This window comes from Aythya ferina (genome assembly GCF_964211825.1).
Source record: "Aythya ferina genome assembly, chromosome: 4".
Classification (NCBI taxonomy): domain Eukaryota; kingdom Metazoa; phylum Chordata; class Aves; order Anseriformes; family Anatidae; genus Aythya; species Aythya ferina.
The window spans coordinates 31,270,385-31,286,775 of NC_140300.1; the positions used below are offsets into that span (position 1 = coordinate 31,270,385).

The 16,391-nt window shown below is 44.4% G+C and overlaps 1 protein-coding gene across 3 annotated transcripts in view; it reads left to right on the top strand.

Moving 5' to 3' along the window:
* Nucleotides 1-12,908, top strand: part of BMP3 (bone morphogenetic protein 3) — a 41,478-nt gene extending 28,570 nt beyond the window's left edge. For 2 of the 3 annotated variants that reach the window (XM_084516560.1, XM_084516561.1), the window contains exon 6: nt 1,840-6,775. In XM_084516560.1, coding sequence (XP_084372686.1) covers nt 1,840-2,031 — 192 coding nt within the window. In that variant the 3' untranslated portion in view covers nt 2,032-6,775. Of the gene's footprint in view, nt 1-1,839; nt 6,776-12,561 lie in introns of those variants that run through there. The other variant, XM_084516562.1, reaches the window with a different exon arrangement.
* Nucleotides 12,909-16,391: the final 3,483 nt, after the last annotated feature.

The following is a 16,391-nucleotide window of genomic DNA, read 5'->3' on the forward strand; positions in this document are numbered from 1 at the left end:
GTGTTTAAAATGGACTTGGATCCTGAGTATACATGAGAAAATTTGGAGTGTCAGACTGTAAACAGAAGCAAGAGGCACGCAGGACTGGGATCATTTGTTGCTCCGCCTTTCTGCATGCAAAATAGGCTCCTCAATAGAAGGAAAAAACAAAAAAAAACAAACAAACAAACAAAAAAAACAGATTATGTTTAACATGTACCTAAAGAAAGGCTGAGTGCTCCCCAGTGAATCCTTTCCAATTCTCTGTCAAGTGGTTCCAGTTCTCACTTGAGATTGCTTTCAGCGATGGGGTATGGAAAAAGTCCGTTCTGATTCACTTCTATTGGAATTCAAGGAACATCTGTCCCTGTGAGAATAGAGGAAAAATGCAGAGTCATGAGCTATCCCTTCCTTAAAAGGGACAGGTTAGGCATCCATAGCCAGCTGAACTGGAAGCAGATACCTCTAAATGTACAAACGTTATGCACAAGCGATTTGACGAGCCGCTACCTCACAGCTATTCCTCTGATTTTTGCGTGAAAGGTCATTAGGACTTGCAGATGAGGTAGGTAGATATCTAAGCCTCAAGACTGATTTATCGCAACACAAATCATCTCTTATCCCAACAAAACCGCAAACTGCAAATTTGGCCCGCCTGATCTTGTTCCATATATTTCTCAGTGACACCTGACTGAGTGAACTTAACCATGTGATTCCCAGGTTCTGGATGCAAGATGAGCTCTAAGATGCATTGTTAAAATTTCTCTATTACAAAAATAAGTCTCTGGCTAAAATCTGTCTTGTGCATGTTTCATGCTCATCTGCTACAGCTATTTGGATCTGGAAGGGTTTGAGGGCATTGGAAGTAAAATTTAGGATATTTAGTTTTCACTTTTCTGAATATATTGACTTTTCATTTTGTGAATGAACTCATATTTTATTTGGTTGGTTGGATTGTTGGGGTGGTTGGTTTTTTGTTTGTTTTTGTTTGTTTGTTTTGTACAAATGTAGCGAAATAACTATTTCACTGCTCAGATTTGCTTTTCATTTGTATTAAACCAAAATTTGTTTCAAATTGTATGAGTATTAATCCAGGTAATTTAGTCCTTTAGAGCAATATGTCCCCATAATATAAGGCACAAGTGACATGGGATTTGAAGGCTCAGTTATTCAGCAGTGTCACCGATGATGTATATTACAGATGAGAAGTGATTTGGCATGGAAGAATTAGCAAAACAACCTAAGCTTGGAAGACAGCAAACTGGAGCAGTTAGCATTGTGACCTGAAGTATTTCCATACTCTTCTCTGTATATGTTTTATCCTTTTTTTTTTTTTTTTTTTTTTTTTTCCCCTGATGTACTCATATTCTACCAGCCTGACTTCCTATCATAGAAGGTGTATTTATTTTGCTCCCCTAATGAATCAGCCTGCTAACGTGTTGACTGCCTCACTCCCAGCTGTACAAGTTTATGACTAAATTGCAGCCCACATGAAACTTAATTTATATCAGAAGAGACTGCCTTGACCTTGACCTTGGTGCAAGGTCTGCTGCCTGGGCATTTTCCTGGGAAGGATGTCCCACCGAGAGCAAGAGGCCCCTGTCCTGAGCAGGATGCTCTAGCTGAAAGCAGTGGAGCAGCAGTGACATCCAGTGGCCAGCAGAACCAGGCCGGAGTCATATTCCCTGCTTCTGGCTCGGGGCGTGTGCGGTGACAACTGGGAATAGTCGAGTAAAAGACAGATTTTACAGTGTGTCGGCCACAGGGCCCTTCTTAAAGAAACAAGCTTTGTTCTGGAGTATACAGGTCCCTTTTAACATACGTGAAATTATATTTTCTGCTTTTATCTTTCTCTTGCAGGCCTTGAAGCCATCCAACCATGCCACCATCCAGAGTATAGTGAGAGCAGTCGGAGTAGTCCCGGGCATTCCTGAGCCTTGCTGTGTTCCGGACAAAATGTCTTCTCTCAGCATCTTGTTCTTCGATGAAAATAAGAATGTGGTTCTTAAGGTGTACCCCAACATGACAGTGGAATCCTGTGCATGCAGATAACATCTCAGAAGACCCTTTTGAAGTGCTAAGGTGATCACTTGCTATTCTGTGAGGTTCTTTTTATGATTTCTACTTTTTGTTTGCACTGCCAATGCATTTCCTTTGGGGGGGAGGGGGAAGAGGGGAGAAGGAAAAAAAAAAAATGAATCTATCCAAACTAAAAGGATGGAAATGACATGGATTCTGAAGAGCAGTCCCAATGAAAGGGAACATGAACTTCATAAATCTTTGAATTTGACCAAGACGTAACTCACAGCAATGGGGACTGACTGTTTCTGTAGAAATACAGAGATGAAAGAGGAATTTACCGAAGACTCTTCAAGATTTCTTAAACTGTCACAAGGACATACTAATCTATTTTTGTACATGATTCTGGAAACAGCAGTAGCTGTTAATTTTTGTCTCCGTTCTTCTGGTGACTAATGGGGAGGGAGATTAGAAACATACTATTAATCATTTTAAAGCTAAGCTTTCTGCCTTAGGTTACTGAGTAGTGCAGCAAGAAAAAAAAATATCTGACATTCTAAGAGCCTTAGATAATCCAACTTAAACATATATTCCCTTGGTATGACATGTCACTGACTGCATGTGTGTACTCATTTTTGTTAACATATTACTAGATGTCAGTGCCCTTGGTGTGAAGAACACAAAACACATTACTGCTGCATGGGAAATTGTGGTATCTCAAAAGCAAAGACTTTTCTTTCTTGCCACTGTAGAAACTCAGCAGGCTAAGGGTTTGAAAGTATCATGCTCAGTGAAGTGGCTGAGTGACTTGTTGATAACAAATATTCGAGAACATATTTGCAAATAATCTATGAGTAAATTATTGTAGTTGATTCCGAACGTGAAATTATTTGGTGCATAACTCTAACCCGTAGACCTTCACTAGAGTTATTTTATCAAAACCAGCTCTGGTTGGTGAGGTTTGATTGTCACGTTAATCAAATAGCAGCTTTTATTTTCTCTATGCTTCTACTCGGAAAATCAAGTTTGCTGTACCTGTTCTGTCAATTTAAGGTTTATTGCTAGCAGGTTTTGCACAACAAAAATACAAAGCATGCATTCCACCTGGAAAATTTTTGTGCAAAACTACAAGCAGGAAAGAAGTGATGTAATGAATCATATACACATCAGCGAAAAGTTGTATCTGTTATTGGGTCAATGTCAGAGAAACTTCAGGCTTTGTTTCTAGCAATATCCTCTGTAGGAGATGAAGCTTTTTAAAGCACTTCTGACTGTCAAGAACAATGTTGTAGTTTGTGCTAAGAGTAAACATTGAACCACCTTTTTGATAAGTAATCTACATAACTGCCTGTGTGAAGTAGTGTACTTACAGGGCAAATATTCATAGGGAATAAATTAATTCCCCATGGTCAAGAGAGTTCAGTTCTCTACTTTGGAGTCAGTGATTCCTTGGTGTATTGAAGGTGATAACAGTTTTCCTATGTAAATACCTTCTTGCAGTTTCTTGACTATTTGAAGCTAATTTAAACAGTCAATGATTGATTTTTGTATTTGGTCAGCAGTGCTATCATGCTTACCAACCTGAGTAATTTGCATGTGCGTAGGTGTGAGAGGTGTGGAACACACAACTTAGGGATCCTTTCAGCAATGACTTTTTAGTGCACAGAGTCTCAGTGGAAGCTGACAGGAGTTTCGCTTCAAAAAAAAAAAAAAAAAAAAAAAAGGGCGGGGTGGAAGAAAAAGATGAGTCCCAGATGCAAGTTAGGTTTTCAGTCCTTCCCTTATCTTGCTTCAACAGCATACCCATGCAGTCAGATTTCCCCAAATCACAATCTGATACCTTCTTACTGTCTGCAATTAAGCAACAGTAATTAGCACAGCTATCAGATTCAATTGTCCTATGTTAGGATTCCAAGAGCTCTGTAGCAGGATATTGCCTTGAAGAATTAGTTCCCTGGAACTGCAAGAAAAAAGTCTCCATTTTTAAAGTAAGTGCCATCTTCATCATATAGGAGCAAAATTTCCATCAAAAGTAAGCCGTAAGTGTGCAGCTGTGTGCATTTAGATCAAGGCTCTTTTGATCCACTTCCATATGTTGGAGAAAAAGTTAGACATTCAGTGTGCGAATCAGCTTGACTTAAAAACTGGAGTAAAAAAGCTGTGCTTTTCTTCTGGCTGAAATGACAGACAGGTGCAGACAGCAGAGCTTTTCACTGCTGTGTCTTGGTGGTGAAAATGAGCCTGTCTGTGCTGCTGAGCTGTGGGGACTCTGGTGGTGGCTTTCAGGATGGTCAGGAGCAGCGATGTGCACCAGGCTGCCCATCCTGCGGGGCTCACCTGTGAACCCCCCGCTCTGCTGCAGGGCCCACTGTCACCAGGGCACATGGGGTGCTAAGCTGGAAGGTGGCTCCGGCCCTCAGACAGCAGGCCCTGCAAGCACGAGCAGAGTTAGGGGCTTCCCCTAGCTGCCTTCTGCAATAGCTGCATGGATAAATGCCTTGTTTATGTGGCTCTGCACGGTGATGGCTACTGCTAAACAGTGCGCAAGCTCAAGCAATAAACCTAACCCAATCGAATCTTCTATTTGTAGAGAGCTTGTTGCAAAACAGATTTCATGCAGCTTGACAAGGCAACCTCGGCTTTGTGCCAGAATGTCCCATTTCTTTGTCCAGGGTGAGGTAGCTGGTGATGAGTAATAGTTTATTGCCAAAATCCTTTCCTTTACAGTAATTTTTGCTGTTCAGTACAGGCTGAAGGCTCTCAAGGTGCATGTCTTGTTTTCCATAGAAAGGTGGGTGCAGCTCAGCAGCACTTGAGGGCTGGATTTCTCACATCACCTTGCTTTAGGATGACAGCATGTTCCTGTCTCAGAACAGCACCAGTCTACATCTTCCCAAACGCAGCAGAAAAAGTACCTTGCAGCCTTCTAAATCCTCATGGGATGGGTCCTCACACTGCAAAAGAGACCACTGCCTCTGAGAGTGGCAGTCAGTCCCCCAGGGAATGCTGTCCAAGCCCCAGTGTCCTGTTTGCAAGGGGGAGGGAGGATTTGGAGCCGCTGGCTCTTGGGCAGAAGGCCAGGGCTGGGCTCAGCTGTGTGTGTGAACAGTGCCTGGCACAAGCAGTGCCAGGAACTGGGCTCCGCAGAGATCAGACGCACCTGGGCCCGCCCCTTGGATGGCAGGAGTTTCCCAGAACAGAAGAGGGTGTTGGCAGCCAAGCTTCCTGGCTTCTGCACTCCAAAACAGAGGCGCAACCTAAATATAGGAGTTTCTCCTGCGCAGCAGTGCTCTGAGTCACTCTCTGGGACTGAAGATGAGTTCAAGACTATAGGCAATGCTTTACACTGCTGTTACGAGGCAGCCTGGAGTTAACCTGAAAAGCATCACCTGTTTTCTTTTTGGAGCATCAATATGCTATGCTCGGTTTTCACTGCGATAAAGCCGGTCTTTGTCATTAACCTTGTCATGTTTGAACAAGTACAATCTTCCAAGTAAAATTTGATCTGCCTTTTCCAACTTTGTACTGAGTGTTACCTTCAATTAACTATGTACGTGAGACATTTTATGCACAGGATTTGTTTTTGCATTTTTATTTTTACATGCAACTTTCTAAGTAAAGCCATGTCTAGCATCAGTAATGTATTAATCACATAAGCAATGATTTCTGTATATAACTTTGTATTACTAGGGTCTTCAGAATAACTTCCAGCTAATGTTATTAATCACCATTTTAGTCTTAAATCAGCATGGGGGGCTTTTGCCACCTGTTGTTTTTTTAAATAGTATTAATTGATAAATGGCTCTGCTTCCCATCTAATTATATAGTATCTAATGCCTGCGCGTTATTTTTATGGCTGGCTCAAAAGATGCCAAGAGAATGTCTCAAGCTCCTCAAACACTCTCCTCAGATAGGCTGTCCTGAAAGATTCAGCACTGCCTCAGTCTGCCAAGGACTCTGGGAGCAAAGTCCCCCGTGAGGAGCAGACTGTGAGCAAGCCTCTGCAGAAAGCTCTTGAAAATCCCCTTCTTTCAGGCTGAATACAGAATCTGGCAGTAAGTGTGCAAAAAACGGGCTGCAAAATAAAACGTATTCACCCTGCAGTGCGGATACCTGGACCCAGGAGAGTTGTCCATTGGAATCAGTGACACAGGGTTACAAAGTGGGCAACGTTCTTTCATTTGTTTGGGGACCCTGAGCTTGCCAGGAGCCAAGTACATTTCGTGATGTGCCATGCACCCCTGGGGTTGTGAATCCCTCTGCTCCAGTGCTGGACCGGTCCAAAAGCTTATAGGATGCTCATCTCCGAGGAGATGCTCAGTGGTTTGCAGGAGACTGACATTTTGTTTAGCAACCCATTTCTCCTTGTAAAAACAGCCTTTGTAAATGATTTTTGTTTAAAAGTTAATGTTTGTACAGACAATGTCAATTTAAAAAAAAAAAATTAAAAGTACAAAAAAAAAAGAAAAGTTATTTTGTATATGGAAAGAAACTTTACAGATACTTTTAATTTATTTTATATCTGTGGCCATCCTGTCCTTTTCATATTTTCCTCCCAACGCTCTTCAAACAATGCATTTTTCACTGTCGTTGCGAAGATGAAATGCTGGGACTGTGGGCAAGTTCACAAGGACAGGTTGCAGCAACACTGTGAAGGGCATGTTTCACTACTGATGTATAAGCTTGCCTAATTTGTATTTGTTTCCTTTCAGTAATGGGAAACTTTCACTATGAACTCTGGAGAAAATATAAAATAAAATCACTTTTTACATGAAAACTCCTTTGTTCTGTGTTGTACCCAGGTCTTTCTAAGAACCTTGAAGTTTTCTTTGCATTCTGTGTTCAGCACTCCAGATATGCATACATGTACGTCTCAAGTGCTCGTTTGCAAAGGCAATCCAAACAGAGATTGTGTTTATAGAGCAAAGTACACAGTGGCTGGGGAGTGGGTACTATGGATTCAGTTAAAGGTTAGCTAGTATGACAGTAATAAGCTGCAAAGGTTATTGGACCTGATCCAAGGCCCAAAGGTGTCAGTGGGTTTCTGTCCATTGGTTTCACCAAGTTTTGACTCCAGCCTACAAAAATAGTGCAGAAATTGTGGTGACACCCTGCAGTTCCTCAGAAGAATGAGGCCACCCTAATTGCTTTCTTGGTGTGGACAGAACCTGAGGCTGTTGTGTTAAAACCACGGAGGGAAGCAATTCCTGTAACTGCATACAGCACACAGCTACGAAAGGAAGTCGGGAGGTCCCAGCAGGATGCGCTTCTGACTTTCCCCAAAGAAGGATGGTGGTGGTGGGCTAGCTACAGCGTTGTCCTTCTTGAGCTGGCCACATAGGAGGCAGCAGCTGAGAAGCTCATGGGCTATACCCACTGTGCAGATGCCTCTCTGCCTCTCCTACTGAATGAAGTTACAGAAAGTTGGGGGAGGCTCAGTGGTTCCACAAAAGCAAATGAGAGCAGACAGCTGACCACTGCCCCCCTGGGAATGCATGCAAAGGGAAGCAAGGGCTCCGGTCTGCTCTGTCCCCAGGAAACAAGGAGAGTTTTCTTGTCACCAGTTCTGTTCTCTGGGCAGCTGGGAGGTGTCCCCAGGTTAGGGTAACAGAAGAACCCACATGTCCACTCCAATACAAGACATTTGGCTTCAGTTATAGAAATGTTTTACTACAAAACTATGGAAAAGAAACTCTGGAAAGAAACCAAAACCACGGTACGCACAGTACAACTCCCTGCACAGCACAACTTGGCCTAGCAAGAGCACCCCGCTCTAAATGCTTCAGGGCAGGTGCACCAAGGGCCACGCTTGGCCTCTTGCCCTCTCCTGGGAAGGGGGAGGTACCTCCAGATTAGATATAAGAAAAATTCTTCCCCTTGAGGGTGGTGAGGCACTTGGCACAGGCTGCCCCAAAGAGCTGTGGATGCCCCATCCCTGGAAATGTTCAAGGCCAGGCTGGATGGGGCTTTGAGCAACCTGGTCTGGTGGGAGGTGTCCCTGCCCATGGCAAGCAAGGTGGAGCTGGATGGGCTTTAATGTCCCTTCCAGCCCAAACCATGCTGTGATTCGGTAATTTACTTCCCTAGTGACTTACTAGATAATTAAGCAGCCATGCCTTCTGCTATCAGCCCAATAATTTAATTGGAATATTCATTCTGGCTTTTGATGCAGTTGGCCAGCAGCCTTGGTAAGGGTAATTGCTTTTGGCTCTGCAAAGAACATCAGATAAGCTTTAAAAAAATTACATTTGCCACTTCTCAGCTGCTGTGCATCAATGAAATACTGGCTAAGGGAGGTCAGCCACAGTTTACCCTTGACTTGTGTGGACCAGGAGCTCACCTTATTTCAGTAGCTTTGTGCCAGCTCCCACCAACCAGCCCGAAGTCCCCCTGTATCAGAAGTCACAGTGATCTAACACTGAGGAGTTCTGCAAAAGGATGCACCTGAACACTGAGGGAAATCTTACTGATGTCTCACTATCCCCAAAACAGATTGTCATGCAACATTAGTGGGGCAAACAAGGAATCACAGACTTGGAAGAACATAATTAGCCACCTTGTGGCTGCTGTACAGGCTAGTTTACTCTGAAACCACAACTCTCTGTCTGGTGTGAATTTGCACACAATGTAAAGAATCAGGCTATTATCTCTAACCTCTGGTTACAAGAAGGAAACAAGAAAGGGGACTCTGACTTACAAAGTGAAAAGATGCTTTTGACTGCTTCCCCACTGGCCCAGTCCCTCCAGAAACTCTGCATGGTCTAAAGGTCTCCCACCTCAAGGTGACCAAGGTTCACATACCATAAGGACATGATAGTTCAAGAAAGATGGGTTTTGACTTTCAGGATTACAAATGCATGTGCTCACAACATAAGCCTGAAGGAGAATTTGCCTCAGGCACGGCCACACTGCACATCCTTCCCAGTTAGCCCACAATCTGCATGCAGGCAGGTGCTCGGGGCCTTAAGGATTAGTATTTGTGTCCGAGCTTTGCAGGTGCGCCTCATCTGCAGCACAGGGAGCTGCTCCAGGCTTCCCTTGGGTTTTGATCACTGCCTGCTAGAGGGATGTTAGTTATTACTGAGGAGAGGCCGAAGGCTCCTAGTTAAATCCAACTCCATCACGACATGGAACAAAAAGAAAGCATTCTTGCACGTGAGAGTGCTCAAGCATGGGGTTGTCTTCACAAATCAAGTTTTCCATTTAAATACACTTTCTCCTTTTGAGCAAAGCTCATGTCTTTTATCTGCTTACTTTCAAGAGGCAGTCTTTTACCCATAAAGTTAATTTTGATCTTACCTCTTGCGAGAAGGTGACGCGTTTCAAAGGATGCAGAGAAATAGGACTTTGATGTATGAAGCTTGGAGAAAATATCACTTTTTTCTTGCCATGTGGAATTTTCATGAGGTCTTTATGAAAAGATGCTTCCCTCTTTTCAGCATCGTATTTCACTTTGAGGTTCTTTTACTGCAACACAGATCAGAGAATCCCTTTCTCATAAATGAGACTTTTTAGTGAGCCCCAGGTTATCCCAATTTCCAAGGGAACTGGAAACATGATAGTGAATAGAGAGCTGGATCTAATTTAAAAACAGGTTTTTTAAGCTTTCCACAACGTTAAATTTTTGTCATTAATTTCACCTCTTCATGTCTGCCCTCTGCACAACCTCCTCCTTCCTTTCTACCTTTGCAAGGAATTGTCTCATTTTACTCACGCTGCATTCCATGTCATGATTACTGCCTCCCCTCTGTCCCTAAAACTGTACCATGCAGAAAATGTTAACCATAATGTAGTGTCAATCCATTTTCCTTGGCTTTTAATCTCAAAAGATCTTACACACTTAGAAAGCACCACAACCATTTAAACCATTTATCTGAGCACGGCCGTGCAGCCACTTAAGCAGTGAAAAATGAAACTGTATGTTCAACAGCAGACACACTCAGGTGTGTGCATCTGAGGCTCTTGATTTATTCCTGCTCGTTTAGCCCTAGTTTAAGAAGTGAAGAAGCAAATCACAAATGCTCGTTGCCATGCCAGGAAGAAAGATAGTTGCCCTACAGCACTCAGCCATAGAGAACTCAAGGATACAAAATGCCATTGTTGTGCACCTTGCAAGAAATGAGAAAGAAGGATGAATTTATGGCAGCATGCTTCCATGCAGCCAAGAAGACTGGCTTCAATTTTCTGAGCTTTCCCTCACTTTCTGCTGTCTGAAAGAAGGCAAATCATTGAACTGTCACAGGTGTCTAAACACAAACCTATACACAAGTCTCTTGAGAGAATGCAAAATTCTCCAGGGGCCTTAAATCTCTCAAGACTTGAGCTCTAACTGAGTGTCAAATAAAGAAAAATCCTTCACTCTGCCACAAAGCCCATGGGGAGTGCAGCGGGGGAAAGCCATGGCTGTTCAGAGGCAGCTTATTGAGTAGTGCGAGAAAAAGAGGAGCTCGGCTGGTTTTCTCTGCATATGGGACCTGTGAAATCCTGAATGTAAGGACAGAAGAACCCATCCTAGTCCATTTCCTTGCCAAGATGCAGACCTGACCTTAGGCTTGACAGATGGGGACTAATTTGGGAGCGAGGAAGGGAATGTTTCCTCACACAACCCCAGTATCTGGGTGAGAGTCACGGAGAGAGGGTTGTACCAGAAACCCAATCCCATTTCATGCACAGCAGAGCACAACATGCACATCTGCTTGGTGCTGCTTCCCCCAGTCAGGAGTAGGTTGCCAGGATCCTGCTGTCACCTCCAGAAGGAACAGACAGCCTCAGGAGACAGACAGCCCCTGCTGGGCAGGGAAACACCCTGTCTGCCCAGTCAGAGTGACTCTGAGGCCAGGTTAGTGTAAGAGTGACCTCGACAGCCCTGAGCAGTGTTTTTAATGCAAACAGGCACAGGGGAAAAGAGGCCAAACTCATCAGGTTCAGAACTGGACTACAAACACCCTCATTCTAAGGCTGTAAGTTTGGCCACTTGCAAGGCTCCAGCTGTTCTCTGGCCTTTGCTCTTTTATCACTCACTACAAGGCTCAACTGCGCTCAAGGCAAGGGGAAAGGATGAGAGCTTTGGCTGAATCTGACCTGCCTGAAATCCCTGGGATTCTGTACGTGTCAGTCTGTCTGTTTTCTCATTCAGTGTGAGAATCTTGCACATTTACCCTGCATCCACCCAAATGTATGAACTCAAAACTCTGATGCACCGAGGTTAATTCTCCCTCCAACAGCTGATTCTGATTACCAGGTGATGCAGGAAATTCATACTAAATTCAATTTGTTAAATAAATGTGACTAGCCTCAACAATTCAGCTTCCAGATTACTCAGTCATCAGTGAGCCCCGTGGTAGAGAAATTCACTGTGCAAAGGTACCCTTATCTCTTTCACTTATCAAGGCCAGTACAGGTGTTTTCTTAGTCAGCAGTTCTTAAACAGTGACAAGCTTCTTCCCAAACACTGCCCAGATTCTTTTAATAGAAGCATAATTTAGTTCTGAGGCCCAAGAGAAGTTTTTTTCTGAAGTCATCCAGCCACATTTATGCCTGGAGTTGGGGAGAAAGAAAACAAGATGCTTCTCAGAGAGCCTGTGCTGGGTCACTTCTGTGTCTGTTCCCCACACACCGGGGGAGACATTTAGCCCCTGTTTCCTGGTCCTTCTCACAGGAGAAGGCAGGGTGAGTGTTGTCTGAGGCATCTGTTCCACCTCCTTGCATGCTGCAGACAAGGTCGGTGCTGGCACTGATAAATATAATGGCAAAGGAAGTGAGTAAAGCTGGTGGAGGCTGAAAAGGAGTGACTAAGAAAAATCCGAACAGAAATGCCAAACTCCTTGCAGGGATGCCAACCAAATGAGGGCAGTACCTGGACTGTATGACAACTTAGTAGCCAGTGTCCTGCTTCTCCACAAGGCCTGAAGGGGCAGCAGTGAGGCTGTGATGAAAATTCATCACTTGCACAGAAAACTAGATGTAAGTAGCAGACACCTCACAATTTTCTCTTTCACTCTGCTGTCTGCGTGTCCTGAGTGCTTACCTGTATCTCTGCTCTCGTGTGGGAGATGGGGAAAGGCACTTCCATCTACCCAGCCCTGGATGAGTTCTCTAGTGGCAAAAGTAGAGTTTTGTCCTGCACCAAAAAAAAAAAAGGGGGGGGGGGGGGGTTGTTAGTGCCCTGTGGTAAGGGGAAGAATGGTGTACAAATGGTGTACAGGAATGTTGAGGAGAGAATGAATTCAAAGAGATAGTAACTAGAAATCTGTAGCAGACCCAAAAAATGAATGTCAAAACCCATTTTCTACTGACCCAAATAAAAATAATAATAATAAAGTGCAATTTGCAGCTCTAAGCACAGTTTAATGATCTTAACTGACTCCTTCCAATCTCTTGCCATCTCTGGCACACTGTTAAGCCCCCCCCCCCCCCAGCCTTTGTTTCTCTTTTTTATGACCGTGTAGCTTCATTGACTCTGAGCTGATGTCTGAAGTACTTCTGTATTAAAGACATTTTGACTTAGTTCAAAAAATGTTTATGTTGCATCGACTCAGCTTCTTCTTTTTCTTCAACTTACAGGTCCTGTGCATACAGCCCTAGAAATGAAATGAGCTGAAGTACGTGGGCCCTGTATAAATTGGAAAAGATTTGAGAAAAATATTCAGCAGCAAATGCATAGATTTTGCTGTAGTGTATCTGAGCAAGAGACTGAGCTGCACGAAAAGTGGCTCTGTCCCACGGATAGCCCCTCTTCTCTGTCTCTTCTGAAACATGTGGACAACAAGTACAATTCAGAATGAAGAATCTGGACTGCTGTAAGGAATGTCATTATAAGAAGAGAATGTATTGAACTGTCAGTTTATTTATCTAAACTCTGAGTTAAAGAACTTGTATAATTGCTTTGTAAGCAACTGAAATTCTACATATAAATTTATCTAATTGCTGACTTCCTTAAATCTATCATATTGGTTTTCTTTCTGCATTTAAAACCTATTTAAGTACTTATGCATAAAATGGGAAAAGTTTATAAATAAAAAAATACTATCAAAATGATGGGACGTGTTTTGGGGGTTTTTTTTGGAGGGTGGCTTATAACAAAAATTGCTGTGAGATGTGTGTGCCCATGCATATATATAATGTTTAGTGTTCATCTAGTCCCCAAAAAGAAAATCTGCTTTTTGATACTGCTAAGTAGTACTAGCTTGAAGTGCACAGCCTGAAGTGCTCATAGTCTGCTCCCTCTTCAGCAGTGTATAGCTGTTAACACTCTCCACAGACTTAGCTATGCTGGAAACCTGCAGCTAGCTTGCAGTGAGGCAGGGAAACAAAAGCAGCTGAATGTGGTCTCACTCCATCCTTCATTAAATTCAGTGGAACGTATTCCTCTGCCTTTACTAGGACTGAATGTCAAACAAACTCTTTAAATTGATTGGAGGCAAGGCGATGCCCATTCAGCAGCTTGTACAAACAGCTGCTGCAGTTTAGCTTGTTTTACTGCACAGCCACCAGCTGTGACAGCCAGTTTGCATGGATTCCTCGGACTCTGCAACCTGCAGGCTGCCTGTATTGGTGACTCAGGAACAGACCAAGGCAGCTTCTTCACTGCCTTTGTGATATTCCTGCCACATGTGTATAGCAAACAGTGAGCACAGCTCCAGTGAGATTCTCACTGGGAAATGGGAACATCGTCAGTGAGGAAAAATGCCAAGCAAGATACCAAAACAGTGCTATAGATCATAAAATTAGGTTAAAAACCTCCCTTTTAAAGTGTCTCATTTCCTTGTCTACCACATCTCACAGAACTATAGAATCATTCCGATTGTAAAAGCTCCCTAAGATGATCTCATCCAACCTTCAACCTAATAGGGACGAGTCCACCGTTAAACCATGCTACTAAGTTCTACATCTACACATTTCTTGAAGATCTCCAGGGATGGTGATCACTTCCCTGGGCAGCATATTGCAATGCTGCACAACCCTTACAATAAGGAAATTTCACCTAATATCCAAGTAGGATATAAACATGACCAGGATATAAATATTTAAATAGTTTGTGGGTTTTTTTTTTTTTTTACAAATTTGCTGGACACTTCGTAGTAGGAAAGTGAATATCTAGCACTCTTAGAATAAACGGTTCCCTCAGGAGTCCAGCTGCCCCCATCAGCCAGCATTTGGCACAACACAGGGCAAGAGCTTTGAAAATAGCCTAAAATGTGAATGGAAAATAAAAGCCAAGCAGCATTGCATGCTTCTTCTGTGAGCCGCTCGGTCTTGTGCCTTAGGAATTGCACCAACAAAAAATCTGAAAAGTCAGTATTTGTGCTGCTTCCACCCCTATCCACACTCGGTGCATCCTGTGCTCTGCTGCCCTGTGCCTTTCACGGGCAGCTGTGATTGACCTTTGCCAGACGGCTCTGCCTTCACGGCTCCTCTCCCTGCGAGCTCCTTTAATGCGTGTAATTTCAAGACCAGCTTTGCCTTGAGGAAATGCAGTGTTGTGAGGCGAAGGGTTCCCTCTCGTGGCAAAAAGCAAGCATTAATCCAGAGATCCAGGTGGATGGGGAACTAGGAATTGGTGCCCATGGGCAGAAACACATCCAGATTACACCGACACCCAGCAGCTGCACCATTTCCATAGTTGTCACTGCTCCTGGCACGTTTTCGCTGAACCCACCCGCAGCGGATCTGAGTGCAGGGGGACACCGCAGGGGACAGAGCTGCTGCCAGCTGGGGACAGCAGGGAGCGAGCTGAACCCAGGAGGCCGGGCTGGGCCAAGGGTGGGCCAGGTGACCCGGGGGGTGTCTTTTCCACCCTTAATGGCTCCGTGATGTTGTGACGCCCATGATGTTGTGCTGTAATGCTCTGTTACAGGAACAAATCTCCTGGGACAGTAATATCTTAGTGCTTTGTGTGCTGGGGTTCTTAGACTGCATTCAGAAACATCCCAGTTTCTCTTGGTCAGTGCATCAGATCATCCTTTCAGTTCCTAGGAAAGAGCTGTGTGTGTTTGACCTCAGAAAAAGGTGCTGTACATCCAACCCCATGCCCATTTCCCATTGTAGATTGGGGACCACAGCGTTTTGTTGGGAAGGGACATGGGGAAAGGTCTGTGACCACACTGGGGCCAAACCAGACAGCCCTGCCTAGCCTGTGGTGGTGGCAGCGATGAGAAAAGCAGGATGATGCAGCAGGATCCCCTCTCCCCAGCCAGACAGCATGGCCAGCCTGTCCTGCACAGCTGTGGCTGCTTTTGTAGCTCCAGGGATGAGGATGGAGAGCCAGGAGTTGGTGATGTGCCTCTGCTGGCAGACAGGGCAGCAGCAGAGTCTGGCTCCACAGGGCTGTGTCCTGGGAAGGCTGCTGGGGCTCTCACACCCATCAGGCTCCTCAGTCCCAGCTCACTTCCTTCTGGGCCTGGAGAGCTCTGCCCAGCTGGTGTAAATGGCTGTAAATGTTGGCACAGGCTCTCCTTGGTGGGGGGCTGTTAGCTGCTCCAGCACTGGCTTCCCACAGGGTGCTCTTCAGCAGCTGACCCTGGGGGGAGGATTGTGGCCAAGGGGAGAAGCCTAAGGGGAGTTCGTACCTGAATGTTTTAAATTGCTGAAGGTTCTTTGGTCTCAAGTGTGTCTGATCCAGGTAAGTCAGGATCTGAGTGCTTTCCTTCAGCCACAGCTGAAGAATCTGTGTTGGAAATACCGTAAGTAGGGAACCACTGCACAGGGGCTGTGGAAAAGAGCAGGGAGATGTTATGAGGGGTAAACTGAGGTGAGAGTGGTTGCTGGCTGGATGTGGTCAGAGTGATGATAGATAATGTGGAAGAGGTAAAAGGGAGTTCAGGTAAGAATAAGAAATACTAGGAGGCTTTTGGAGTTGAATGGAAGCAGCAGTGCCTGCAGAGCAGTCTGAAAATATAGCTAGTTCTGAGAGGCTATGAAGTCTTAATGCTCTAAATGTGTGAGGGTGTCCTAACTGCAAGGATCAGACCATCATTGTGCTGTGTGCAGCTGCTGAGAGCTATCCAGGACTAAGAAGGGATGGTAGTGCCCAGTTAGGAGAGGCTCAGCTTTTGGGCTGACTGCCTGTGCAGGATGTCAGCTGTCAGGGAAACGGGGGAAGAAGGACTGGATGTCAGAAACCTTTCTTAACAGGTACGTGACAAAAATTTGTTTATAATTTGAAGTTTCTTTGAGTGAGTCCTGTCAATGTGTTGTGGTCTTTCTGCCCTTAGGCAGAATTGTGCTTTTCAGATGGGAGTCCCTCCAATGTCTGTCCACAAAGTGCATTTTGTGCTGTCCCTTCTTCAAAAGGCTTACCTTGCTATCCTTTTTTCTCCTGCTTCACCAGTGTGGATACAGCTGTTCCATTCTTAAACTGCATGGATAGGAGTCTAGATCCAATGTTATTGTTC